The sequence below is a fragment of the Lithobates pipiens genome, unplaced genomic scaffold (genome assembly GCF_037356315.1).
Source record: "Lithobates pipiens isolate NorthernLeopardFrog02 unplaced genomic scaffold, aLitPip1_a1.2 Scaffold_16, whole genome shotgun sequence".
NCBI lineage: Eukaryota > Metazoa > Chordata > Amphibia > Anura > Ranidae > Lithobates > Lithobates pipiens.
Genome location: NW_027507748.1, coordinates 591,679,396 through 591,707,376, shown reverse-complemented (window position 1 = coordinate 591,707,376; position 27,981 = coordinate 591,679,396). Strand labels below are relative to the sequence as shown.

The window sequence follows — 27,981 nt, the reverse complement described above, 5'->3', positions numbered from 1 at the left end:
TAAAATCTGCTTAGCAGACATGCATAATATGTGTTTTCTGTATAAATGAGGGTAATATAAAGAGGGAATTAGCTGAGCTTGTCTCTTCATCCATTTTTATACTCCCAGTGCTCAAAATTTGAATTGTAAATCATCAACTACTGTAAATGTTCTGTGGGAAATGTAATTTCAGCTAGTGTCAGTCTTTATAATAACAGCAGATGTCAGAACATGGATTACTGTTTATTGAAGCATTTTACAGTATACAATGTCACAAATATATACAGCAAACATTATATTTAGACTACACTAATAAGCAAGCCAGCACCCCTAATTCATATATAAACATAATATGAAAAGGAGATTTCTAGATTTCTTTGTAGGCTTTTATGCCATGCATCGATTGAGCAGCTTCATCATATCTCTGTATATAGGTCTTCACTTTAGCAGTGATGTCCATGGCTGGAGTGATGCTTGCTTATGGGGACATGGCTTCTGGAGCTGAACCCTCCTTTATGATGATGGTGGTGGTTGTGGTGGTGGTGGCCACTAGATTCATGGGACTTTCCTGAAGAATGGTGTTTTCCTCCAGTGCTGGAGTGCAGGACAGCTGTAACAAATGGATAGGTTATGTCAATATGGTAAACTTTGCCATTCCAGGCAATATGTAAATACATGTTCAGGCAATATAATTCAGAAGACAATAGGCTATTATGAATCCAGCAAGTCTACTCAAATTTTCTTCAAGGGCAAGTAAATTTTAATTAAAGATAAATTAACCCACCCTCCCTAGTCCTCCTATCTCTATATTTTAAGATAGGTATAGTTAGTTTCAGATGGATTGTATTTTCCTGAAATTAGAAACTGCACATCATGAACTGTGCACAGTATTATTAATCCCGAAAACATTAACACATAATTTGGAGTATAGTATCTGTGGTAAGAATAATTAATAGAAATGATAAATTATTCATTAGTAAATAAACTTTATTCAACATATTTCCACACTAAATGTGGGAGGCATATAATTCACATTAATTCTCTATGCAAATTTACACATAGGTTTTTATTATATATGAAACACATTGTATTACTTACAAATATTTACATGTCCCTCTCCACCTATCCTGAAAAAGAGAAAAATTAACAGAATTTTAGCATGAATTTAATTTTGTAAGATTTTTTTCTTACACCTATGAACATTAACTGGTAAATAACAAATTAACAGACTATCAGGCAGAAACCCAGATAACAAGCGCTTGTACTGCAAGTTTGACAATGACTTACTAAACTATTGCTAGACTTGCCAGGCTTCACCAGTTTGTTGCACAATTGTAGCAAGTCCGCATTGCAGGACTCCAGATCCACTTTCTTTGCAAAAATTCTGCAAGTCTTCTGAAAATTCTGGTTCAGTTATGTTGTGCAATAGTCATCCCACCATAGGGGTCACTGTGGCTGAATTTTCATGCCATTGATTTGCAGAGCTCTTGCTGTAGACTCACCAATGCAACTTTCCTCTTGCTAGAGACTTGCCACACAAATTTGCTACAAATTGTAAAAGTGTCAACTACAACTTGTGCTTCAAGTGCTCTGCAAGTGTTCAATTTGTCAGTGAAAATGTTCAGCAAGTTAACAGACTTAGAAACCAACACTGCCACAAATTTGTGGCAAGTTATATTTGCTATTCCTCGGTTCTGGCCCTTACATTCAGTACCCGCCCATTTGAATATTGCTGCCCAATTGTGACAGATTAGCAAAAATATTTATGTCTGTAGGAACATACAACTTTTACAGACCCCCCAGTCTAATAATACTCTTGATGTCCATACTGAAATTTACACTCTGGCTCTGCCACACAGCACAGTCATCCTGGTGACCTGATTTTTCTCTGATGTAGCTAAATAACACAGCTAGGCCACCTCCCTACCCCAAGCCTGGCAATGAATATTAAAAGAGCAGTAGAGACTGATGAGGTAATCTCTTTTTATATTCCGGTTAGCACGTTCCTTGCCTGACATCTGAAATATATACCTGTGCTCTTCTCCTTCCAGCAATTTCTTATAAGTGGCAATCTCAATATCCAGAGCCAATTTAACATTCATCAGTTCCTGGTATTCTCTTAGTTGGCGAGCCATGTCCTGTTTGGCATTCTGTAGGGCAGCCTCCAATTCTGACAGTTTTTGCTTGGCATCCCTGACAGCAGCTTCACCACTTTCCTCAGCTTCCCTGATGGCAGCTTCAAGTGCAGCACGCTAGAAATTATTAAATAACATGCATTCTTTTTTTATTCTGGTAAATTGAGTATCACCTGCTTTGTTTTATTTAAGTTCAATAAGCTTAACAAAATATACATGAGCAAAAAGGATCTCAAAGAAACAAGTGCTGAGAATGTTCTATTTATATCAACAAGAAAACAATAAATCACATATTACAAAGAAATTATACTTTTTTTATATATTCAATATAAAAATGTAAAAATGTAAAAATGGGAAGCAAAAAATATTTCTGGTCAGTTTAAATCTGGAAAAAGATAACATTAAACATTCATCTAAACAAGCGCTATGAAACTGTTAAAAACCTTAAATCAGAGGTGCTAACAATATTGTAAAGTTGGCCATAAAATTGTAAAAAAAACTCTGGATTTATACCTGCGATTTTGCACATTCAATTTCACCTTTAAGCTTCTGAATTGTTCGATTGAGATCCGCAATATCATTTTGGCTGTTCTGCAGATCATTTCCATTTCTTCCAGCTGCCATTCGCAGGTCTTCAAACTGTAGATAATGAAAAAAAAGAAGAAAATTCGCAATATTTGTGGAAACCAAATGTTTTAATTCCATTTGTTATTCCATGCACCATTTCATTTGAAGAAACTGCATATTGTTAATACATTAAGATGTAAAACTACAAATTTAAATGTAATTATCATAAGTAGAAGATATCACCAGTAAAAAAAAAATGCGTGCTGATCTTTCCAGAAATGCAGTGTCTTGGTTACTTCTAGTGAGTTCAACTGAGCGCACAAACAATGCTTTCTTCCTTCTGTAAACTACTAATCCCATCCACTAACATGCAATAGAGATGGGGAGGAACAACGACTCCCTCCATAGATACAGCAGAGTGGAGGGAAAGAATTGTGTTTTTTGCAGTATTGCCAAGTGAAAAAAAAGGTAAAAAGGCCAAAATGAAAACAAATGCAGGTACCACATCTAAGGAGCTGTAAAATACAGTAAAATGTATTTTTTTGGAAGGGAAGAGATGCTCTTATATTTAGCTTTTAAGCATTTTAACTTTGGTAAGAACTATATGTAGCTCTGGGGTTGTGAGAAAGTTATCATGCTACATAATGAGATGTTCTTTAAGTAAGTGTTTGGCTCCCTCTAGTGTCCTTTTAATGCTATTAAGACTTTTGTTTAGTTTCTGTGAACAGTTTCTGTGAAGCAGAGTTACAAAGCATTGTGGGAGATATAGTTTAATAAAGAAGTGACTCATGTACTAAAACTCAGTCTGTGAACTACTGACCCACAATGCCCAGTTCACCTACCCACAATGCCAAGTCCCAGAACAGCCTGCTGGGTAAGCAGATAAAAGGACAGGAGAGGCATGCTTTCGGTCTCTCCAGACACCATTCAACACAACAGAAGGTCTGTGTGGGTCCAGGGCTGGGCATGCCTGGGGCCTACAGCGTAGAGCGGATTGCCTACACCAGAGGGATCCTTGTGAATGGCCTTGCTGATTGAGCAGGAGAATTGGTCTGCACCTCAGATATCCGGAGAAGCTGATACAGCGTAGACAGAGCCATCTTTAATCAGACTGAGACACCAGGAGGAAAGTCTGGACAGAGCCTCACAACCTCTGGGTCTACTTGGTGAGAAGGGCATCTGCCCACTTCAGTAAAGTGTACTGTTGACTAAGTGAGTTGTCTGTAGACTGCTGGTGAGACTTGTTTTCCCACAGGAGTGATCTCACTTATCCATAGGCTGCATACAGTGGAACTTCGGGTTTTGCCTTCCCTGTGCTATAAAGTCAATGCTGAATCACATCCACTGCTAAGGAGAAAGTATTATAAGGGCCTTATATCTGCAAAGTACACAATTACCAGTGCATCATTTATCCTACAGTCTGCCGTTATTTCTACTGTTTCCCTTTTTGGACTTACAAATACTGCAGTCTAATACCATAAGCTAGCTGAAGACCAAGAAAACAAGGAACTTTGATCACCTTCCACAAACCATTACAGTTCACGTTGCATTTGGGACATTGCATTATAACCTAGGGGGAGCCCTTGAGTATAGGTTAAATACTGTATGGTGTCATTACATGTGAAAGATATTACTCTGCAATTTAATGTGTCTGTGTTGAGGCTTCAGTGGTAAGGTGGTTGATATAGATCTTTGAGGATATCAGACATTTGTCCTACTCTACCCCCATACTCTATACGTTGATTATTGAATTCACAGTTCTCACATCCTTGTTGATGGTCATTCGTTGCCATTTACTGTTTATATCTGAACACATTGTTCCATATTTTTATTTACCATTCCAGTAAACTTTCTAAATGGTGAATTGATATCCTGTGTGATTCTGTATCTATAATCACAGCTGGTGAAATGACGGGTCCCAAGGTTACGGTAAATATACCGTGTAGTGTATCATTACTGTGTTTCTCTTTACTGCTGGGTCTCCCACTCATATTACCATACAGGTGTGCCAAGGGGGTAGAGACTGTTCTTGGGGTTGATAGGCAGGGTACAGGATTATACATTCATCAGCAGCTCCTATGGGGGTGAGTGCTACATATAAATAGCATATTTTGTCTATTTTTAGGGTTGGCTGAAATCAAAATGTAAAATTAGGATCTATTATACAGATGGCCTCAAGCTAGCTGGGTGGCAGCACACTAATGGTGTTTTAGCACTGGGTACCTGTACTGACAGCGTTAGCCTCATTAAATTAATATATTGTTTTTAAATAAACCATGGCAGAATATCGGTTGTGGTGAACATATACCATTTTCCTCTCAATCAGTTATTCAAACTATTCAGCTATTCATAGCTGCTTATATCTATTCTGAATTCCAATGCATGATGATACCTGTTACCTTGTAGCTCCAATTATAACACACTCACCCTGGATTGGTACATGGCTTCAGCCTCTGCTCTGCTTCTGTTAGCAACCTCTTCATATTGAGCTCTGACATCAGCGATGATACCATTGATGTCTAGGTCTCGGCTGTTGTCCATGGACACAAGAACTGAAGTGTCGGAAATCTGAGCTTGGAGTTGATTGATTTCCTGCAAATTTAGAAAATATGTAATGCAGCTACTGTACAGCAGTATAAATGAATTAAGGAATGTACTTATGGCCCAAAAGGAGCATTATTATAAAGCATTATTTACCGCATCATACAGGGTCCTAAGGAAGCTGATCTCATCGCTCAGGGAGTCGGCCTTGGCCTGAAGTTCAGCTTTGTTCATGAAAGCAGCATCAACATCCTAAAGTTAGAAATACAGAGTTATTTGTGTTATTAGTGTTGCTTTAACAGACAATACAGAAAGGTGTAACTAATTTTAAAATGTTTACCCTCTTCAGAGAAACAAATTCATTCTCGGCACCTGTTCTTCTGTTAACTTCATCTTCATATCTGTAAAAAGACATGTTTTTATTTTCTCATATGTCCTTTACATGCTAAAAAATCTGTATATTATTAACTGTTTTTATCCAATTTTTGTAATATTTTTATTGCTAATCTTTATGCCTTGAACCCATGTTTAGCTTTTTTTTAACATTCTAAACCATTTGAGTCCCCATTGCCAAAATTAAATTGGTGTGAGTAGAGTGACTATTTGTCCCAGTGCTGTTTTGAAATGTCTCTGGGAATCTGTAGCTCCTGTGTGTCCCAGCAGGGGTTTTGGCTGAAACTGAAGGTTGTCAAATACAGTCAGCATTCTGTCCTGAGCCCTGGAGCTGAAATGATCATCTCTTGGGCTTCCGATGCTTCTACAGTTGATTCCATAAGAGCTCACCACAGAAACAAATGCAAACACTATGGGGTTGATTTACTCAAGACATACTTTCCAACCATTCTGGATTCTGCTGGATTTTTACGTGATTTGCGGTAAGTCCAGATCTGGGCTGGAGTCCCGGATCCCAGTGCCGGAACAATTTCCTACACTGGGCTCCACTCAGTGGGAGTGTCCTCACTGCAGCCAGCCCCCCCCCCCCCCCCCCCGGCATCCTGGCAACCGATGACAGCAGAGGGTGCACACTGCAGAGAAAAGTACCTTTGTGCAGAGCTGCTCTCCCTCCCAGCTCCACCCCCGACTCCTGCCTTCAAGTTGTTCCTGTAAGTAAGGTAAGAGCAGGGCCGGGACAAATGGTAGACAGGTTCCCTGGAGGCAGTGGTTTCGCTGTAGCGGGTGCAGCCAATCAACCCCACTTGTTCTCTTATGGCCACACTCTGACGGGGCACAGCTGTGGGCTGCATGTTCTACAGTAGTGATGGACGAACTTCCGACGGGACGTTTCGCGAACGCGAAACGCGAACGGGCACAAACGTTCGCGAAAACGACCGTTCGCCGCGGGCTCCATTGACTTCAATGGGAGGCGAATTTCGCAAACCTTTAGGTCGAATTTGCGGCCACGGGGTAATTATTAGGGGGTAGCACGTAGTCCCACCACCTGGACAATAGCATAATACATGTATGAGGTGAATTTGGGATCGATAACTACAAGCATTTTTTTTTTATTTGGGAAATTGTTCTGACAATTCAGGACTATGGAGCTAATGAAGGCAATGGAGGAGAGGGAAGGTCAGGGACCAGGGTAGGCAAACAAGAGGGTGCAGGAGATACAGAGCACTGACAGCAGCACCGTAATACAGAGCACTGACATCAGCACCGTGACATACAGCGCTGACAGCAGCTCCGTGACATACAGCGCTGACAGCAGCTCCGTGACATACAGCGCTGACAGCAGCTCCGTGACATACAGCGCTGACAGCAGCTCCGTGACATACAGCGCTGACAGCAGCTCCGTGACATACAGCGCTGACAGCAGCACCGTGACATACAGCGCTGACAGCAGCTCCGTGACATACAGCGCTGACAGCAGCTCCGTGACATACAGCGCTGACAGCAGCTCCGTGACATACAGCACTGACAGCAGCTCCGTGACATACAGCGCTGACAGCAGCTCCGTGACATACAGCGCTGACAGCAGCACCGTGACATACAGCGCTGACAGCAGCTCCGTGACATACAGCGCTGACAGCAGCTCCGTGACATACAGCGCTGACAGCAGCTCCGTGACATACAGCACTGACAGCAGCTCCGTGACATACAGCGCTGACAGCAGCTCCGTGACATACAGCGCTGACAGCAGCACCGTGACATACAGCGCTGACAGCAGCTCCGTGACATACAGCGCTGACAGCAGCTCCGTGACATACAGCGCTGACAGCAGCTCCGTGACATACAGCGCTGACAGCAGCTCCGTGACATACAGCGCTGACAGCAGCTCCGTGACATACAGCGCTGACAGCAGCTCCGTGACATACAGCGCTGACAGCAGCACCGTAAGCAGCCCCAGGAGGAAGTCAGCACAGCACAGGGATGGTGTGATCCCCTCATAATAAGAACCCCCAGGAGGAAGTCAGCACAGCACAGGGATGGTGGGAGCCCCTCATAATAAGAACCCCCAGGAGGAAGTCAGCACAGCACAGGGATGGTGGGAGCCCCTCATAATAAGAACACCCAGGAGGAAGTCAGCACAGCACAGGGATGGTGGGAACCCCTCATAATAAGCAGCCCCAGTAGAAATATGACACCGCTCAACCTCTTCAAAGAGGAGGGTAGGGGCATATAGTACGGTGTGCTTTTTTGGGTCAGGGAAGTGAGCCAAATGAATTAAGAAGGTCTGTGTGCTTGATTCCAAAAATTGTTTATAGACATATACATGGTCTACTGATCACATGTGTTGAATTCCTCCGAGATCCATGCCTCATTCATTTTTAGAAATGTGAGGTAGTTAACACTGTCGTGAGCTAGGCGAGTACGCTTATCGGTCACAATCCCCCCTGCTGCGCTGAACGTCCTTTCGGACAGGACACTGGATGAGGGGCAAGCCAACAGTTCGATTGCAAATTGGGCAAGCTCTGGCCAGAGGTCAAGCCTGCCCACCCAGTAGTCTAGGGGTTCATCACTCCTCAGAGCGTCCACATCGGCCGTTAACCCAATGTAGTCGGACACCTGACGGTCTAGGCGTTCCCTGATGCTGGATCCGGATGACACCTGTCGATGGGTCGGCTGAAAGAATGACCTCATATCCGAAGTCACCAACACATCTTCAAACCGGCCTCTTCTTGCAGGCGCTGTTGGATTGGTACCCGCAAATCCTTCTCTGGGAGTGGGAATTGCTCCTCTGCCAGCGCACGCAAAAGCAGAATGCAGCATTTCTCGAAGCAAGGCCTGGAAGTGCTGCATTCTGACAGCCCTCTGCGACGGCGGTAACATTTCCGCCATTTTGTGTTTGTACCGGGGATCTAAGTACGTTGCCACCCAGTACTGGTCCTTGACCCTCATGCTTTTTATACGGGGGTCCCTATTAAAACACTGGAGCATGAAGGCCCCCATTTGCACTCAAGCGGAAGGTATGTGGTGGTGGTGGTGTTGTTGGTGGTAGTGTCTTTGGGGGTGCACATAGCAGAGAGTGAAGAAGAGGGTGCAGATCGAGAGGATGAGGAGGGTGCAGAAGAATAAGGCTGAGTGAGCCACTCAACCAAGTCTGGTGCGTCCTTTAAAGTAATTGAACGCACCTTCTGCAACTTCCCACTTTGGCTCAAGGCTGTTGCTCCTGCCCTACCCCTACCACCCCTGCGGAAGGGCCTGCCTCTTCCTCTGCCTGTCATTTTTTAAATCACCCTGTGACAAAACTCTTAGTCCCTATACCGCTGAAGGACTGCTGCAGTATAGGGCAGCGGTCAGCAGTAGTGCACGGCAACCCTATGTATTGTGGACCGATAGCGGTCCTTACAGAACAGCAGACTGTAACGCACTCAGGCCTATGTACCGTAGCACCCTATACCAAGTTACCAGTCCTTATAAGAACTTTTGTGGACCAAGCAGGTTGTGTGTTAGTGATTAGCAGACTGTACGTCAGTCCCTATACCAATGAAGGACTGCTGCAGTATAGGGCAGCGGTCAGCAGTAGTGCACGGCAACCCTATGTATTGTGGACCGATAGCGGTCCTTACAGAACAGCAGACTGTAACGCACTCAGGCCTATGTACCGTAGCACCCTATACCAAGTTACCAGTCCTTATAAGAACTTTTGTGGACCAAGCAGGTTGTGTGTTAGTGTTTAGCAGACTGTGCGTCAGTCCCTATACCGCTGAAGGACTGCTGCAGTATAGGGCAGCGGTCAGCAGTAGTGCACGGCAACCCTATGTATTGTGGACCGATAGCGGTCCTTACAGAACAGCAGACTGTACTGCACTCAGGCCTATGTACCGTAGCACCCTATACCAAGTTACCAGTCCTTATAAGAACTTTTGTGGACCAAGCAGGTTGTGTGTTAGTGTTTAGCAGACTGTGCGTCAGTCCCTATACCGCTGAAGGACTGCTGCAGTATAGGGCAGCGGTCAGCAGTAGTGCACGGCAACCCTATGTATTGTGGACCGATAGCGGTCCTTACAGAACAGCAGACTGTAACGCACTCAGGCCTATGTACCGTAGCACCCTATACCAAGTTACCAGTCCTTATAAGAACTTTTGTGGACCAAGCAGGTTGTGTGTTAGTGATTAGCAGACTGTACGTCAGTCCCTATACCAATGAAGGACTGCTGCAGTATAGGGCAGCGGTCAGCAGTAGTGCACGGCAACCCTATGTATTGTGGACCGATAGCGGTCCTTACAGAACAGCAGACTGTAACGCACTCAGGCCTATGTACCGTAGCACCCTATACCAAGTTACCAGTCCTTATAAGAACTTTTGTGGACCAAGCAGGTTGTGTGTTAGTGATTAGCAGACTGTACGTCAGTCCCTATACCAATGAAGGACTGCTGCAGTATAGGGCAGCGGTCAGCAGTAGTGCACGGCAACCCTATGTATTGTGGACCGATAGCGGTCCTTACAGAACAGCAGACTGTACTGCACTCAGGCCTATGTACCGTAGCACCCTATACCAAGTTACCAGTCCTTATAAGAACTTTTGTGGACCAAGCAGGTTGTGTGTTAGTGTTTAGCAGACTGTGCGTCAGTCCCTATACCGCTGAAGGACTGCTGCAGTATAGGGCAGCGGTCAGCAGTAGTGCACGGCAACCCTATGTATTGTGGACCGATAGCGGTCCTTACAGAACAGCAGACTGTAACGCACTCAGGCCTATGTACCGTAGCACCCTATACCAAGTTACCAGTCCTTATAAGAACTTTTGTGGACCAAGCAGGTTGTGTGTTAGTGATTAGCAGACTGTACGTCAGTCCCTATACCAATGAAGGACTGCTGCAGTATAGGGCAGCGGTCAGCAGTAGTGCACGGCAACCCTATGTATTGTGGACCGATAGCGGTCCTTACAGAACAGCAGACTGTACTGCACTCAGGCCTATGTACCGTAGCACCCTATACCAAGTTACCAGTCCTTATAAGAACTTTTGTGGACCAAGCAGGTTGTGTGTTAGTGATTAGCAGACTGTACGTCAGTCCCTATACCAATGAAGGACTGCTGCAGTATAGGGCAGCGGTCAGCAGTAGTGCACGGCAACCCTATGTATTGTGGACCGATAGCGGTCCTTACAGAACAGCAGACTGTAACGCACTCAGGCCTATGTACCGTAGCACCCTATACCAAGTTACCAGTCCTTATAAGAACTTTTGTGGACCAAGCAGGTTGTGTGTTAGTGTTTAGCAGACTGTGCGTCAGTCCCTATACCGCTGAAGGACTGCTGCAGTATAGGGCAGCGGTCAGCAGTAGTGCACGGCAACCCTATGTATTGTGGACCGATAGCGGTCCTTACAGAACAGCAGACTGTACTGCACTCAGGCCTATGTACCGTAGCACCCTATACCAAGTTACCAGTCCTTATAAGAACTTTTGTGGACCAAGCAGGTTGTGTGTTAGTGTTTAGCAGACTGTGCGTCAGTCCCTATACCGCTGAAGGACTGCTGCAGTATAGGGCAGCGGTCAGCAGTAGTGCACGGCAACCCTATGTATTGTGGACCGATAGCGGTCCTTACAGAACAGCAGACTGTAACGCACTCAGGCCTATGTACCGTAGCACCCTATACCAAGTTACCAGTCCTTATAAGAACTTTTGTGGACCAAGCAGGTTGTGTGTTAGTGTTTAGCAGACTGTGCGTCAGTCCCTATACCGCTGAAGGACTGCTGCAGTATAGGGCAGCGGTCAGCAGTAGTGCACGGCAACCCTATGTATTGTGGACCGATAGCGGTCCTTACAGAACAGCAGACTGTACTGCACTCAGGCCTATGTACCGTAGCACCCTATACCAAGTTACCAGTCCTTATAAGAACTTTTGTGGACCAAGCAGGTTGTGTGTTAGTGTTTAGCAGACTGTGCGTCAGTCCCTATACCGCTGAAGGACTGCTGCAGTATAGGGCAGCGGTCAGCAGTAGTGCACGGCAACCCTATGTATTGTGGACCGATAGCGGTCCTTACAGAACAGCAGACTGTAACGCACTCAGGCCTATGTACCGTAGCACCCTATACCAAGTTACCAGTCCTTATAAGAACTTTTGTGGACCAAGCAGGTTGTGTGTTAGTGATTAGCAGACTGTACGTCAGTCCCTATACCAATGAAGGACTGCTGCAGTATAGGGCAGCGGTCAGCAGTAGTGCACGGCAACCCTATGTATTGTGGACCGATAGCGGTCCTTACAGAACAGCAGACTGTACTGCACTCAGGCCTATGTACCGTAGCACCCTATACCAAGTTACCAGTCCTTATAAGAACTTTTGTGGACCAAGCAGGTTGTGTGTTAGTGATTAGCAGACTGTACGTCAGTCCCTATACCAATGAAGGACTGCTGCAGTATAGGGCAGCGGTCAGCAGTAGTGCACGGCAACCCTATGTATTGTGGACCGATAGCGGTCCTTACAGAACAGCAGACTGTACTGCACTCAGGCCTATGTACCGTAGCACCCTATACCAAGTTACCAGTCCTTATAAGAACTTTTGTGGACCAAGCAGGTTGTGTGTTAGTGTTTAGCAGACTGTGCGTCAGTCCCTATACCGCTGAAGGACTGCTGCAGTATAGGGCAGCGGTCAGCAGTAGTGCACGGCAACCCTATGTATTGTGGACCGATAGCGGTCCTTACAGAACAGCAGACTGTAACGCACTCAGGCCTATGTACCGTAGCACCCTATACCAAGTTACCAGTCCTTATAAGAACTTTTGTGGACCAAGCAGGTTGTGTGTTAGTGATTAGCAGACTGTACGTCAGTCCCTATACCAATGAAGGACTGCTGCAGTATAGGGCAGCGGTCAGCAGTAGTGCACGGCAACCCTATGTATTGTGGACCGATAGCGGTCCTTACAGAACAGCAGACTGTAACGCACTCAGGCCTATGTACCGTAGCACCCTATACCAAGTTACCAGTCCTTATAAGAACTTTTGTGGACCAAGCAGGTTGTGTGTTAGTGATTAGCAGACTGTACGTCAGTCCCTATACCAATGAAGGACTGCTGCAGTATAGGGCAGCGGTCAGCAGTAGTGCACGGCAACCCTATGTATTGTGGACCGATAGCGGTCCTTACAGAACAGCAGACTGTAACGCACTCAGGCCTATGTACCGTAGCACCCTATACCAAGTTACCAGTCCTTATAAGAACTTTTGTGGACCAAGCAGGTTGTGTGTTAGTGATTAGCAGACTGTACGTCAGTCCCTATACCAATGAAGGACTGCTGCAGTATAGGGCAGCGGTCAGCAGTAGTGCACGGCAACCCTATGTATTGTGGACCGATAGCGGTCCTTACAGAACAGCAGACTGTAACGCACTCAGGCCTATGTACCGTAGCACCCTATACCAAGTTACCAGTCCTTATAAGAACTTTTGTGGACCAAGCAGGTTGTGTGTTAGTGATTAGCAGACTGTACGTCAGTCCCTATACCAATGAAGGACTGCTGCAGTATAGGGCAGCGGTCAGCAGTAGTGCACGGCAACCCTATGTATTGTGGACCGATAGCGGTCCTTACAGAACAGCAGACTGTACTGCACTCAGGCCTATGTACCGTAGCACCCTATACCAAGTTACCAGTCCTTATAAGAACTTTTGTGGACCAAGCAGGTTGTGTGTTAGTGATTAGCAGACTGTACGTCAGTCCCTATACCAATGAAGGACTGCTGCAGTATAGGGCAGCGGTCAGCAGTAGTGCACGGCAACCCTATGTATTGTGGACCGATAGCGGTCCTTACAGAACAGCAGACTGTAACGCACTCAGGCCTATGTACCGTAGCACCCTATACCAAGTTACCAGTCCTTATAAGAACTTTTGTGGACCAAGCAGGTTGTGTGTTAGTGATTAGCAGACTGTACGTCAGTCCCTATACCAATGAAGGACTGCTGCAGTATAGGGCAGCGGTCAGCAGTAGTGCACGGCAACCCTATGTATTGTGGACCGATAGCGGTCCTTACAGAACAGCAGACTGTAACGCACTCAGGCCTATGTACCGTAGCACCCTATACCAAGTTACCAGTCCTTATAAGAACTTTTGTGGACCAAGCAGGTTGTGTGTTAGTGTTTAGCAGACTGTGCGTCAGTCCCTATACCGCTGAAGGACTGCTGCAGTATAGGGCAGCGGTCAGCAGTAGTGCACGTCAACCCTATGTATTGTGGACCGATAGCGGTCCTTACAGAACAGCAGACTGTAACGCACTCAGGCCTATGTACCGTAGCACCCTATACCAAGTTACCAGTCCTTATAAGAACTTTTGTGGACCAAGCAGGTTGTGTATTAGTGTTTAGCAGACTGTGCGTCAGTCCCTATACCGCTGAAGGACTGCTGCAGTATAGGGCAGCGGTCAGCAGTAGTGCACGGCAACCCTATGTATTGTGGACCGATAGCGGTCCTTACAGAACAGCAGACTGTACCGCACCCAAGCCTATGTACCGTAGCACCCTAGACAGACCAAGTTACCAGTCCTGATAAAGAGCTTTGTGGAACAAGTGAGTTGTGAATGATTAGCAGACTGCAGCAGAAGGGCAGCAGTCAAGTATAATATTCTTTCTATATTTGGAAGAAAGAATATTATACGTGTACAAGCCTATTACCGTACCACTGATACCAGTCCTGAAAAGAACCTTTGTGGAACTAATAGTAACAGCAAGTCTTTAAAATTATCCTCACTGCCTGACACACTGCTTCCTGCCTGTCCCTATACAAATTGGCAAAAAAGAGTAGGCTGGAACGATTAGCTGGAACAGCTCTTTTGTGGACCTGATAGTAACAGCTAATGATGATGATGATGATGATGATGAAGAAAGACTAATCTGGCTGAGCTGTCCCTAAAATAGCAGCATACAGCGCTCTGTCCCTTTATCTAAACTGACAAAAGAAACTCAGGCTGCTGACCTAACACCTATACCAGTCCTGAAAAGAACTTTTGTGTACCAAATAGCTAGCGTTTTCTCTGTCCCTACTCCACACAGGATCCTTTCCCTACAGTGACAGAAGAAAGAATGTAAAATGGCCACCGGATCGGGTGTATTTATAGGTTAGGGGGAATGTCCAAGTGTCCATGAGCTGTCATGTCTCAATTGGTTGTCCTGTAACACATGATAAACGTGTCACGAAAGGTTAAAGTTCTTGTATACATTAAACACGTAAGTCCGCCGGGGCGAACGACGGAAAAAGGCGTTCGAACCCGCGGACGGCGAAAGTCGGAAATTCGCCGCGAAACGACCGCCGGGCGAACCGTTCGGCCATCACTATTCTACAGAGCCTGCTTCTCCATCTGTTAGGTCCGGAGCAGCTGTGAGTATATGATAGGGAATGAGGCAGAGCGGCATCTCTGTGATGACACCCTCCCACCTTCTCTGGTCAGCATTCACGGAGAGCGGGTTGTGTATGCATTCTTCTTCCTCAGCCTTCTATCAGCATCAGGGATGGAGATTAAAAAAGCAGCAGCGGGACTGAACAACTTGCAGAGGGGGACACGGAGGTGCAGGCAATCAGTGTGTAATAATCTCTAGTAACTGAATGGTAAGCAGTAATGTGCAGTAATCTCTAGTAATGTAATGGTGAGTGGTAATGTGCAGTAACCTCTAGTAACCTAATGGTGAGTGGTAATGTGTGGTAACCTCTAGCACACAATTGCTGAGTGGTAATCTGTAGTAACCTCTAGTAATGTGTAATAACCTCTAGCAACCAATCAATGAATGGCAATCAGTGAGCAGTAACCGCTAGCAACCAAATGGTGAGCCGTAATGTGTAGTAACCCGGCGTGCCAGCACCGATGGCATAATTTACAGAAACTGGCTTGGGGTGCACGCCGTGTTTTGTTGCCTCTTCACCACCTGCTTTAACCCCTCCAACCCCACATTAGCATGCTGCAACCATGGGCATTGCACAAAGTTGTGGGGTACTTGCAGAGCAGTGCCATTCACTTAAATGGGTGACATTCAACAGAGGGTATAATTAATGCCGCAACTGTGAAGCAAAGCATTGTGGATACAGTATGTATACACCCAGAGGTGCTGCCTCTGTAGCTAAAGCAGATAGTGGTAGAGGTACACAGGGGATACCAGATTATCCCTTCCAAGCCAGCATAATTTAAGCACAACCACATTTTGCCATGGCACGCTATGCTTGCTACAGGTCAGTCTCCCCCTAATTGTCTCTCATGCTCAACTTCAAAAGTTGTGAGGTATGCTAAAGGCAAAAAGACTGTGCACTTTGCAAAGTGCTGATTTACTCTGCAAGTGCAATTGCTCTGGAGCTTAAATGAAATGAAGCTCTACTGATCTCCATCATCCAATCAAGTGCAAGCAAAAATGCTTTTTTTTTCCTTGCACATGATTGGGTGCCCTTTGTAAAGTGAAGTCTTGCCTCATTTACTAAGCTCTGGTGCAACTGGACTTTGCAATGTGCACAGTCTATTTGCATCTAGTAAATCAACCCTTATGCTTCTGTTTAGTATTTACATCGGAAGTGTAATGTAGTCAAAAGTCACATCACTGCACTTACTCTTCGTATGTAAACCCAGCCAGAGCTGTTGCAGACAGCAATAGATCACTATTACAAATGATCTGCTGCTGCACAGCTGCATGAGGGTTTGGATCTGGTCTCTACTTAATAGATCTAGAAAACCCTCATGAAGAAAACAAAGTGTAAATAAAAATTTAACAAAAAATAAGGTTCCCTTTCAAAATCCTTACAACAATGATGGTTGGATGATTGGGATGATGTTTTCATCAATTGCTAATGTAAATAAATACAATGTCATCTTATTTTATAATATGGTGGCAAATATGAAAAAGTCACCACTGTAATCATTTGTGCCCACGTCAACAAGATATAATCTTACTGTAATATTGTGCAAATTATTTCTGAAAACGATTTTTTCCCCTGCATGCATTGTAGCATTAAAAATAGATAAAGATTTCCTAAATTGTATATGTTCACTTTGAGTTTTACCATATTGCTACATTAAATGAATGTTGCCCTGTGATATGAGACTAGAACATAGACTGAGAATATATTTTGTGGTAAATATCTGGGGGTTCCAAAATTCTGTAAATTTTTTTGTTGGGGAAAATTACAGGAAAGTGCTTTTTTTACTATTTATTATCAATTTCCCAAAAAATAATAATAATAAATAAATAAATAATAAATAAATGTAAAAAAAAAAAAAAAAAAAATATATATATATATATATATATATATATATATATATACACATACCCCACTTTTAAGTACACAATGGGGTTTATTTATTAAAGCTGGAAAGTGCAAAATCAGGCTCACTTCTGCATTTCACTTTCTAGATTTAGTAAATAAACCCCATTGTGTACCTAAAAGTGGGGTATGCTTGTACATATATATATATATATATATATATATATATATATATATATATATATATATATATATACATATTTAAATTAGCTACAAACTTAAAGCCCTACCTGTTCCTAAAAAAATGAAACACAGTAGCAAATGTATGCCTTTATATTCTTTTGTAGCTGAAGACAATCTTTGCCTTTATTTAGACCTGCAGTTGCCATGGGGCTACACAGCTATAACACCCACCATTGGAGTGAAAGTTCTGTTGAGAGCTGACATAAACACACTGGCAACTGTGACAGTTACCACCAGAGGCATGCCTTAAATGTAGCATATACTGTATGTCTTTGATTTAAGGATTTTTGATTAAGGATTTAATAACATAAAGAACATTTCTAACAAGCTTTATTTTGAAAAGCAGTTTAATTGTGAGCTTAGTTCTGCTTTAAGAACTAGATGCTAGGATTTAAAAAGGAAGTAAAGGCACTGAAAAAAAAAATGCAAAAATGAATGCGTAATAGTATTGGTACCTTCTCCTTAGTTCTTCTACAGTGCCCTCCATGCTGTTCCTCTCTGCATCCAAGGGAGCTCTCTCACATTCTAGATTCTCCAGCTGTCTCCTGAGGTTGCCAATAAAAGCCTCAAACAGAGGTTCAATATGACATCTTGCTGTCTTCTGCTCTTGTAGAAAAGACCATTTGGTCTCAAGCATCTTGTTCTGCTGTTCCAAAAATCTTACCTGTATTGAGAGTATAAAATAATTGCTTATGAGTATAGAAATGGGGTAACATACAATAATATACAGACTTTCACGTGAACCAAAGCCACATTAGTTTGGCAAAAGCATTTTATTAGAATACCCCTACCATTTCACAAAAAAGTGTCCAAATGGTAAAAAAGACAAGAGACAGCTTGGGACAAGTCCTCTATTAAAAAATAAAAAAATAAAACTGTCCTATGATGTAAAATGAAAATGAAAAAAAAAAGCCGCAACCGATCTGCCTCCATGGGAGGCTCCCGCCGAATGATGCGTCTTTGCTGTGACAGCTCTTATATAACTGAGGGCGGGCCACCTCTTAAGCTATTGGGGCTTCCCCATGGCTTCCCCATGGCTTCCCCATGGTGTCAGAGGGGGCAGGGTCACCCGTTTACATCACAGGGTGGACCCGCCCCCTCTGACACCATGGGGAAGCCATGGGGAAGCCCCCATGGCGTTAAAGTGGGGCTGGGTCACCCGGTTACATCACGGGTGGCTCCGCCCTCAGTTATATAAGAGCTGTCATGGTAAAGACGCATCATTTGGTGGGAGCCTCCCTTGGAGACTGATCGGTCGCGGCTTTTTTTTCTTTTTCGGTCCATCAATCAGCGTTAACTTTTAATAATGTACTTGCCCCAAGCTTGCTCTTGTCTTTTTTACCATTTTGACACTTTTTTTGTGAAATGGTAGGGGTACTTGTACCCCGTTACCAATTCACACAGGGGGAGGCCAGGATCCTGGGGTCCCCTTGTTAAAGAAGGCTTCCAGATTCTGATAAGCCACCCCACCCAAAGACCCCCACAGCCACCGGGCAAGGCTTGTGGGGATGAGGCCCTTGTCCCCATCAACATGGGGACAAGGTGCTTTGGGGGGCTACCCCAAAGCACCCTCCCCATGTTGAGGGCATGAGACCTGATATGGTTAAGGGAGGGCACTCTCTCATCCCCCTTTTCCTATGGCCTGCCAGCTTGCGTCCTCAGATAAGGGTCTGGTGTGGATTTTGGGGGGCCCCTACACCATTTTTTTAAATGTGACAAAGGGTTCCCCTTAATTTCCATATCAGACCCTATCAGACCCGAATGGCCTTGTATGGATTTTAGGGGGATCCCCACTCAATTTTGTTTTTTGAAATTTTGGTTTGGGGTTCCCCTTAATATTCATACCAGACCCAAAGGGCCTGGTAATGGACTGGTGGGATCCCATGCTGTTTTTTTTCAATGAGTTTTATCTATCTTGCCGAGACCCGACAATTCATTGTAGCCGCGATCAGTTTTAAATGACAATGTTTCCTTTAGAAATGTCATTTTGCTGTGGTACTGTTCTAAACATGGGAAAGATGTGCCACTTTACAGGCATACTATAGACATGCCCCCAGGCACAATATTTAAAGGACTATTTCATTTTTATTGTTTCACTTTAAGCATTAAAAAAATCACTGCTCCCACTTTTAAAACTTTTTTTTTGCATTGATACATGTCCCCTAGGGCAGGACCCTGGTCCCCAAACACTTTTTTATGACAATAACTTGCAAATAAGCCTTTAAAATTAGCACTTTTGATTTTTCACGTTAGTGTCTCATATACTTTAACGGTGTTCCGGCAGCTTTCGAATTTGCCGCGTACACCGCATATTGTTCGCTCTTTGGCAAACACCCGATGTTCGAGTCGAACTTAACTCGAATATCGGGCTCATCCCTACTGCTTACCAGCTTCAGTGGATAATAAAACAGTTAACTAGAATGATAAAAATAAATAAAATTGCATAAAGTGAATGTGTCCATATCTGTGTCCATCGTCCATCACCAAAAGCATCCAAGTAAATCCACCACCAGCTATAGAAATTGTTTAACAGCTTCAGTGGACCCCTTGTCACAGAGGGTCAGAAAATGCCTATGGCTTATAACCCAGCCGGGGCCTTTCTGCACGTCTCTATGTCACTCCACTCTCCTGATGATGTTCAATAGATGCGGTAGAGGTTGGACACCAGAAAGAAACTAAAGGCTCCACATAGTGTAAAAAAATCACTGGGTTTATTGTAAAAGTTCTCATTCACAACAATTAGTGGAGCCTTTGGTTTGGTTCCCGTATACAACCTCTACCGTATCTATTGAACATCATCCGTTGAGTGGAGTGACCTGGAAATGCAGAGTTTTCTGACCCCCTGTGACAAGGGGTCCACTGGAGCTGGTAAGCAGTTTCTACAGCTGGTGGTGGATTCCATTTGGAAGCCTTTGGCGATGATGGACACTGATATGGAAACATTCACTTCATCATATTAAGTGTGGACTTTCTATTTTCACATTAATATGATTCTATTTGGTTGTATATATGGACTTTACTTAATCAGATCGATTTTATTTATTTTTTGAAATTTTCAGTCTGTGACTGTGTTGCACATAAAATTGCTCGTTATTAGGGGCGTGGCTTGGCCGCTGACTGGAATGGCCGCATAATCCCGGAGCTCCGTTCATCCACTGAGCTACACGCAGCATACAGCCTCCTCGATTGCACCAATCGGTTCCGCGAACGGACACAGCTTCCCCCGCATCCCCGGGGACATGACCCGCGGTAGATCCGTCGCCCACGGAGCATGAAAACTGACGGAATTCCATATGAAGCCCGCCTGCATCCAGGCCCAAGATGGCGCCGAACGAGACGGACTCCCAGCGCCTCAGGCGAATCCCGCGGCCTTGGCGGCCCTCACGCACACGGAGGATCACCTCTCAGATATGGAGGAATCTGGGGCTCAGCAGCTTCCACCAAGTCTGTCACCGGCTGATAGGGGTAAGAGATCTGCCATGTCCCCAGCACATTCTCCCTCTAAGCCGCCCCCTGTGAAGAGACAGCATGGCGCTGACACTTTTAGTCCCACAGCAACATCAGGAGACCCCTGCTTCTCACTAGCAGCTTACAATACCTCTGACAGCCCTGCTTCTGAGCACACCCTGAAGGCCATGCTACTTTCTTTGCAAGCAGATATGCAAAAAGAACTTAGAGCATCCATTAATCATTTATTAGATAGAGTTGATGACATGGACGTACGCATTGATCACATTGAGCACCACCTGTCTGCAGCTACCAGTTCTCACAACACCATGGTGGACGTTCAAGATGAACACTCTGCTGCCATTCAACAGCTGCGTCTTAAAGTCGCAGACCTTGAAGACCGCTCGAGGCGGAACAATATTAAAATCCGCGGAGTGCCAGAAAATGTGTCACCTCCTGACATAACCCCATATCTGCATCAACTATTTCGTAAGCTTGTACCCACCTTAACACCACAGGATCTCCTCATCGATAGAGCACACAGAATACACAAACCGCAGCACCTGCCCGACTCCATTCGCAGAGATATCCTAGCTAGGATACATTTTTTCAATTCTAAGGAAATGATTATGAGAGCCGCAAGAACCATGCGTATCCTTCCTGATCCTTACACTAAAATTCAGCTCTATAATGACATCTCGGCCGCCACCTCACAGGCGCGCAAAGCATTTTCACAGATAACAGCGACGCTCATTGAGCACAAAATCGCATACAAATGGGGATTCCCCACTAAGCTCCTGGTAAGCTACCAGCAACAACAGGTCGCCTTCCTGACTCCCAAAGACGGGTTCAAACAGTTACATAACTGGGGCATTTCGCCTAACATCCCACAGGCGCCACCACTAAATGCTAGATCAACCAGGATCCCTACTAAATGGGCTACTAAAGCTAAAGCATAATTTTCCGCGGACACCGGTATACTCATCAGTTCACCTTCTTTATTGGCTGTTTTTGTTTTGTACACGAGTAAAGCGTGGATGACTGTCTCACCTTCATTGAACACTCCACGCCAACTTGCCATTGTGTTCTAGGCACACGGCATCATATTCTGTTTCTTTTTGGTGTTGTTTTTCTTTTTTTTTCTTTTTCCCTTATTTCTTTTTTACTGTTGGTACTATCTACAGGTACCTTTCATTAAGGTGCTACCACCTCTGTGTCATCCGGTCAGTGATACGGAGGAGAACATACAGTTTGTTGTTGTTCTACTTTCCTGTCATTTTTTTAGTAATAACTATTAGCATTTGTTAAGGTTTACGATTGCTTTCATGTTGACAGTCTAATTGACAACCACTTACCTTCTACTTAGGTTCGTTCATACTCAGTACCATATTGACAACTGCATCTGGTCTAACATGTCCCTTACTATCACCTCCCTTAATGTGAAGGGATTAAATAGTCCTTTTAAGCGTTCCCTCTTATGGAGGGAAGCAGCTGCTTCCCGCTCAGACATCTTATGTGTCCAGGAGACCCATCTGTCTTCCCAGAATCCCCCCCAATGTACCAATAAACGGTACCCGCCCATCTTCCATTCCTGCACGAACAAAAAAGTTAGAGGTGTGCTGATAGCAGTGCGATCTAATGTTGCACTCACAGTATCCAACGTAGAACAAGACCCTGATGGTAGATTTTTGATCCTAGCTGCTAGCTTCAATAATAAGCCCTTGGTAATTGTCAACATTTATGCTCCCAACTCACATCAAAAACCCTTTTTTAAATCCATTCTGGCCAAAATTCAACATTATCCGAGAGACCAAATTATTATATGTGGGGATTTCAACACAGTGATTGATCACACACTTGACTCCTCCACCCCTCGAAGGAGGCGATCTACTGCCCTCTCATCCTTGCTTCGTTTAGAGGACCTTTATGACCCCTGGAGGTGTCACCATGGTACTGAGAGGGATTACACATTTTATTCTAATGCCCAGAGAACATACTCCAGAATTGACCTGTTCCTGACATCTAAAGTGTTGCTTCAAGCGGTGTCTTCCACCGATATTGGAGTTATTTCGTGGTCTGACCACGCCCCTATCTCAATGGTTATCAACCTATCTTCATCCGCTTCCCCACTAACATTATGGCGCTTGAACGCTAACCTAATCAGCACTAAGGACATTAAGGAACAGGTCCAGTCTGCTATAGATGAATATTTTGCCTTGAATCAACATTCTATCTCCAATGATACTATCTATTGGAATGCCCATAAGGCGGTTATCCGCGGGGTTCTATTGAAACTAGGGGCCCAGGAGAAGAGAAAACGCACTGCGACCCTGAACGCCCTCCTTGACAAAATAAAGTCCCTAGAACGCAGAAACATGCTTGCCCCCTCTGATGCCATACACACTGAATTGGGCAAACTTAGGTCAGAATTGAGTGCCCACTTACAGAACAAACATGAGTTTTACCTCCGCAAACTCAAACTTACATGGTACTCACAGGGAAACAAGTCTGGGAAAACTCTAGCACAACAATATAAGCGTAAGACAGCCCAGAACACAATTGCATACTTGGAAGACCCTAGAGGGACCAGGCTCACTAATCCCAAAGATATTGCCAACTGTTTTGGTTCATTCTATAACCAATTATACAATTTAAAAGACTCCCCGACTGAAACACAGCCCACTCCTACCAATATCCAGACTTTTCTCTCTAACGTATCTCTCCCCTGCCTAACCCCTTCACAATCGACTGCCTTAGCTTTACCTTTTTCGCCCCAGGAAATTAGGAATGCCATTAAAGCCCTACCTCTACATAAAGCCCCGGGCCCGGACGGCTTTAGTAATGAATATTACAAAACATTTGCAGACACGTTAATTCCACATTTATGCAACTCATTTAACAGAATGCTTACCACAGGGGAGATCCCCACGGACTCCCTAGAGGCCACTATTACCACTATACATAAGCCGGGTAAAGCCCCGCACGACCCAGCAAACTATCGTCCGATCTCACTTCTCAACTCCGACCTAAAAATATTTGCCAAACTTTTGGCTACACGTCTGTCACAACATATGACTCACCTAATACACCCGGACCAGGTAGGTTTCATCCCCCGACGTCAAGCCTCAGATGGCACCCGTAGGTTTATTGATCTCATCCATTGGGTTGAACGGAATCGAACGCCTTCTCTGCTGATCTCTTTGGACGCAGAGAAGGCGTTCGATAGGGTTCACTGGGGATATCTTGAAGCAGTGTTAAGAAAATTTGGGTTGGAGGGTAATTTTTTACAGGCTGTTATGGGCCTGTACTCAACACCCACGGCAAGGATTCGTACTTCGGGCATCCTTTCCAACCCATTCAAAATTACTAATGGTACTAGGCAGGGATGCCCGCTTTCACCATTGATTTTTGCTCTAGTAATGGAACCGCTGGCCCAGACGATTCGCTTACACCCTAAGATTGCAGGTATAAATGTGGGAGATACATGTCATAAGATAGGATTATACGCAGATGACGTGATCATAGCTCTCACTGACCCGGATAAGTCGTTACCCGCTCTGACTGATGTCTTACGTGATTTTAGTGCAGTGTCCATGTACAGATTAAATCACACAAAATCTGCTATGCTCGGCTTTAATATCCCACCATCGCTGAAATTAGACATATCCAACATCTCTCCTTTCTCCTGGGCCCCCAGTGCTTCCATGATGTATTTAGGCATTCAACTGACTTCCCCCTCCTCTGTAATGCTTAGGAACAATTTAGCCTCTTTATTGGGGAAGCTGAACAGTCTGACTTCGACTTTGGCTCCCATAAAAGCTTCATGGGTTGGTAGGATTGCCCTTACTAAAATGTTTTTACTCCCGCATGTTCTTTATTTTTTTCGAACTCTTCCACTTCCCATTCTGACTGCAGATCTATCTAGAATCCAGCGTATCCTGGACTCATTCATTTGGGCCGGGCGTAAGCCCCGCTTAAAGTCATCTGTCTTATGTACACCCACTGTTCATGGTGGGATGGGAGCACCAGAGGTTAAAAAATATTATAAAGCAGTAATATTGGATCAAGGAAAGCAACTATGGTCGTCCAGCTCAGAAACGAGGTGGAAACAAATAGAATCGATAGCGTTTACAGATAGCCCTCAACTGTCTTTAGCAGCAATCTAGATGTCCCTGCCCTTCACACGACCTGTCTTCCCCACAGTACATGCTTTGTTAAAGCAATGGGTTGCAATCTGTCTTGCCTCACCGAGTATACATGGAGAATCATTAAGAAATCTACCCTTTATGGCGTTACAATTATTGTCCCCAGACCTCCCTATCCTACATTGGCATACAACTGGAATCAAAACAATTGGAGATCTCTATCTTTCTTCAGACCTAAAATGTTTTCAACAACTAGTCACGGAATTCGGGCTCTCACATAAGGACTTCTACATGTATCTCAGAATCAGACATATTCTCTCCAAAGTGTTGACTTCGACAGAAAACACCTCCAAGGAGCTTCTTAAATACTACAACCGTCCCCTCTGTGCTACTAAAGGAATATCCCTCATCTACTCTCTTCTCACCAAGCCTACCTTCTCGGCTAAACCTCCAAGCATGATCTACTGGGAATCGCAGTTAGGATACTCCTTTTCGATAGAAGATTGGCATCGAGTTCTACGCACCCCGCTAGTTTACTCCAGGAACATTTCCCATTGGGAAACACTCCTGAAAATCTTTCATAAGTGGTATTACACACCCAATAAATTAGCAGCTATCTTCCCCACTCACTCTCCACAATGTTGGAGGAACTGCAACTCAACAGGGGATATGTTCCACATCTGGTGGAGCTGCCCTGTTATAGCTATATTCTGGAACCAAGTATCCTCCCTTGTACAGTCATTGACCAACTCTTCCCAACAGTTGTCTCCACGTATGGCTCTATTTGGTCTGGACTCCCACCACTGGCCCATCGTCAGTCTACCTCTGATACACCATATACTAATTTCAGCACGCCTGCTCATTGCACGTGCGTGGAAAAACCCCCTTCCTCCATCTCTTTTTGAGCTCATAGCCATCCTCAATGAACATTGTCGCATGGAATTTCTTTTTTCAAAAATTCACATGAAAAACTCCAGATTTGACAAACACTGGTCCTCCTGGCTGGCCCACCCTGGCTGCATAACCCTCACATGACCTCTTTTAGCATTACGCCCAGACCAGATAGAGCCGGCAGTGAGAATCACCTGATTGTTGTTCTCTTGTTACTTGTATATTTGTTATAAGTTAGCTAGATTCCACGTGTAGCTCTTAGATATCTTCAGCAGTTACCCTTTAGATATAGAGGGACTACCTTTTACATATTGTCATACTTGTCTTGTCATTGATAGGTGGTGCTGCATCCCCCATGGGCACAGCCCATAGGGGTGTCTGGGGGGGATGGCTCACCTCCGGACTTACCGGACCTTTTCACCCACTGCTCACGGATCTTGGCTACAGGGCCCTAAGCCTATGATTCTAGGTACTAGTGACATACATTCTTTGCTGAAAACATATTATGTGACTGTATCTTGGGTCCTACCATTGTATGATTTTCATCATTTGGTGTACAATATGTTCTTTTCGCATGCTTGTTATTGTGATAACTCAATAAAATCTTTTTGAAAATAAAAATTGCTTGTTATTTTTGTTTGTAGGGATAAATGTTATATAGCGCAGTTTTTACTTTTTTACAAGTTCACAATAATAAACTACATATCACTCATGTGGAAATTGGTTAATTTAGGAGGCTCAAGAACTTATGTTTTCATACTTTCACTTAAAGTTAATGAAAATGTGTGTGGATATTTACTTCAATTATTCAATAACATGAAAAGCAAATTCCTGTTAATTATAAATATAAAATCATGTGCAGGTGCTTTTCAGTTATTTGGATAATTGAGGTGAATATTAACCACTTAAGGACCGGAAAGGTTTACCCCCTTAATGACAAGCCATTTTTTGCGATACGACACTGTGCTGCTTTAACAGACAATTGCGTGGTTGTGCGACGTTGTACCCAAACAAATTGTGTGTCCTCCCTACAAAGCTTTCGGTTGGTGGTATCTGATGACCTCTGCGGTTTTAATTTTTTGCGCTATAAACCAAAAAATAGGGACAATTTTGAAAAAATAAATTTTTTTTACTTTTGGCTATAATTAAATAAATAAAAAAAAATCTTCATCAGTTTAGGCCAATATGTATATGTAATATGTAAAATCACATTAAGCTTATATTAATTGGTTTGTGTAAAAGTTATAGTGTCTACAAAATAGGTAATACATTTATGGCATTTTAATTGTTTATTTTTTACTAGTAATGGTGGCGATCTGAGATTTTTAGTGGGACTGCGACATTGCGGCAGACAGATCGCAGAGTTTTTTGGGCCCAGTTAAATTTTTACAGCGATCAGAGCTAAAAATAGCCACTGATTACTGTATAAATGTCACTGCTATGGTTAACACTAGGGGGCGATCAAGGGGTTAAGTTCTCCCTAGGTAGGTGTTTCTAACTGTGGGGGAAGTGTACTGACTGGAGGAGGAGAGAAATAGCTGTTCCTGATGACTAGGAAAAACAGATCTCTCTCTACTCCCCTGTCAGAACGGGGCTCTGTCTGTTTGTTTACATACACAGAGCCCCATTCTAGCTCTCTCTGGAGTGATCGCGGGTCATGTGCATCGACTCCAGTGTCGCGTGTGCACCCCTATCACTCTTTAAGTGGCCAATGTACACCTATGGCGATTCGTGCAGCTGTGCCAGCCTGCGACAGTATAATGATGATGGCTGGTCAGCAAGTGATTAACACAACTTTTGAATTACAATTCTCTACTTTAGGACTTTAATCAAACACAACATAACACATAAACCTTGATGTGCCTTTCTTTTTTACCTTATACATTTTGTCAGCCACTTGATCATTTGTACATACATCTTTTCCTTTGATTATAAATTAACTTGACAATTCTCACCTTGTCAATAAAGGAGGCAAATTTATTATTCAGGCCCTTAATTTGGTTCTTTTCTTCTGTTCTAACTCTTTGGATGTTTGAATCAATTTCCAAATTGAGAGGAGCCAGAAGACCCTGGTTTACAGTAACTGCTGTGATCCCTCCAGAACCAGACATTCCTTTAAATCCATGACCATGTCCAACAATACCAAATCCAGATCCATATCCATGTCCACTTTTTCCTACATGGAAACTTCCCACTGAAATCTTATGTCCCTTTGACCCAGCAGAATGCTCACTCTTGCTGCTGAAACAATGCTGGGTCTGGTGAACATTTTTAGAAGAGTGTGATAAGAAGCTGTGTGACCTGGAAGGTTTGGGCAAACAAACAGAACTGGAACTGAAATGCTTGTGTCCAGATGAGGCCAGGATGGAGCGGTGAGACATGATTTCTCTTCTTAGAGTTGATACAAGGTGCTGTCTACT

At 44.1% G+C, this 27,981-nt stretch overlaps 1 protein-coding gene across 1 annotated transcript; it reads right to left on the bottom strand.

Moving 5' to 3' along the window:
* Positions 1-203: 203 nt before the first annotated feature.
* LOC143983826 (keratin, type II cytoskeletal cochleal-like) lies at positions 204-27,981 on the bottom strand. Its single transcript, XM_077483923.1, has 9 exons — positions 27,517-27,981; positions 17,534-17,742; positions 5,563-5,623; positions 5,379-5,474; positions 5,109-5,273; positions 2,628-2,753; positions 2,011-2,231; positions 1,078-1,106; positions 204-589 (listed from the first exon to the last, which is right to left on the bottom strand). The coding sequence occupies exons 1-9, from the start codon at positions 27,940-27,942 to the stop codon at positions 423-425; spliced, it is 1,500 nt and encodes a 499-aa protein (XP_077340049.1). The 5' UTR covers positions 27,943-27,981; the 3' UTR covers positions 204-422.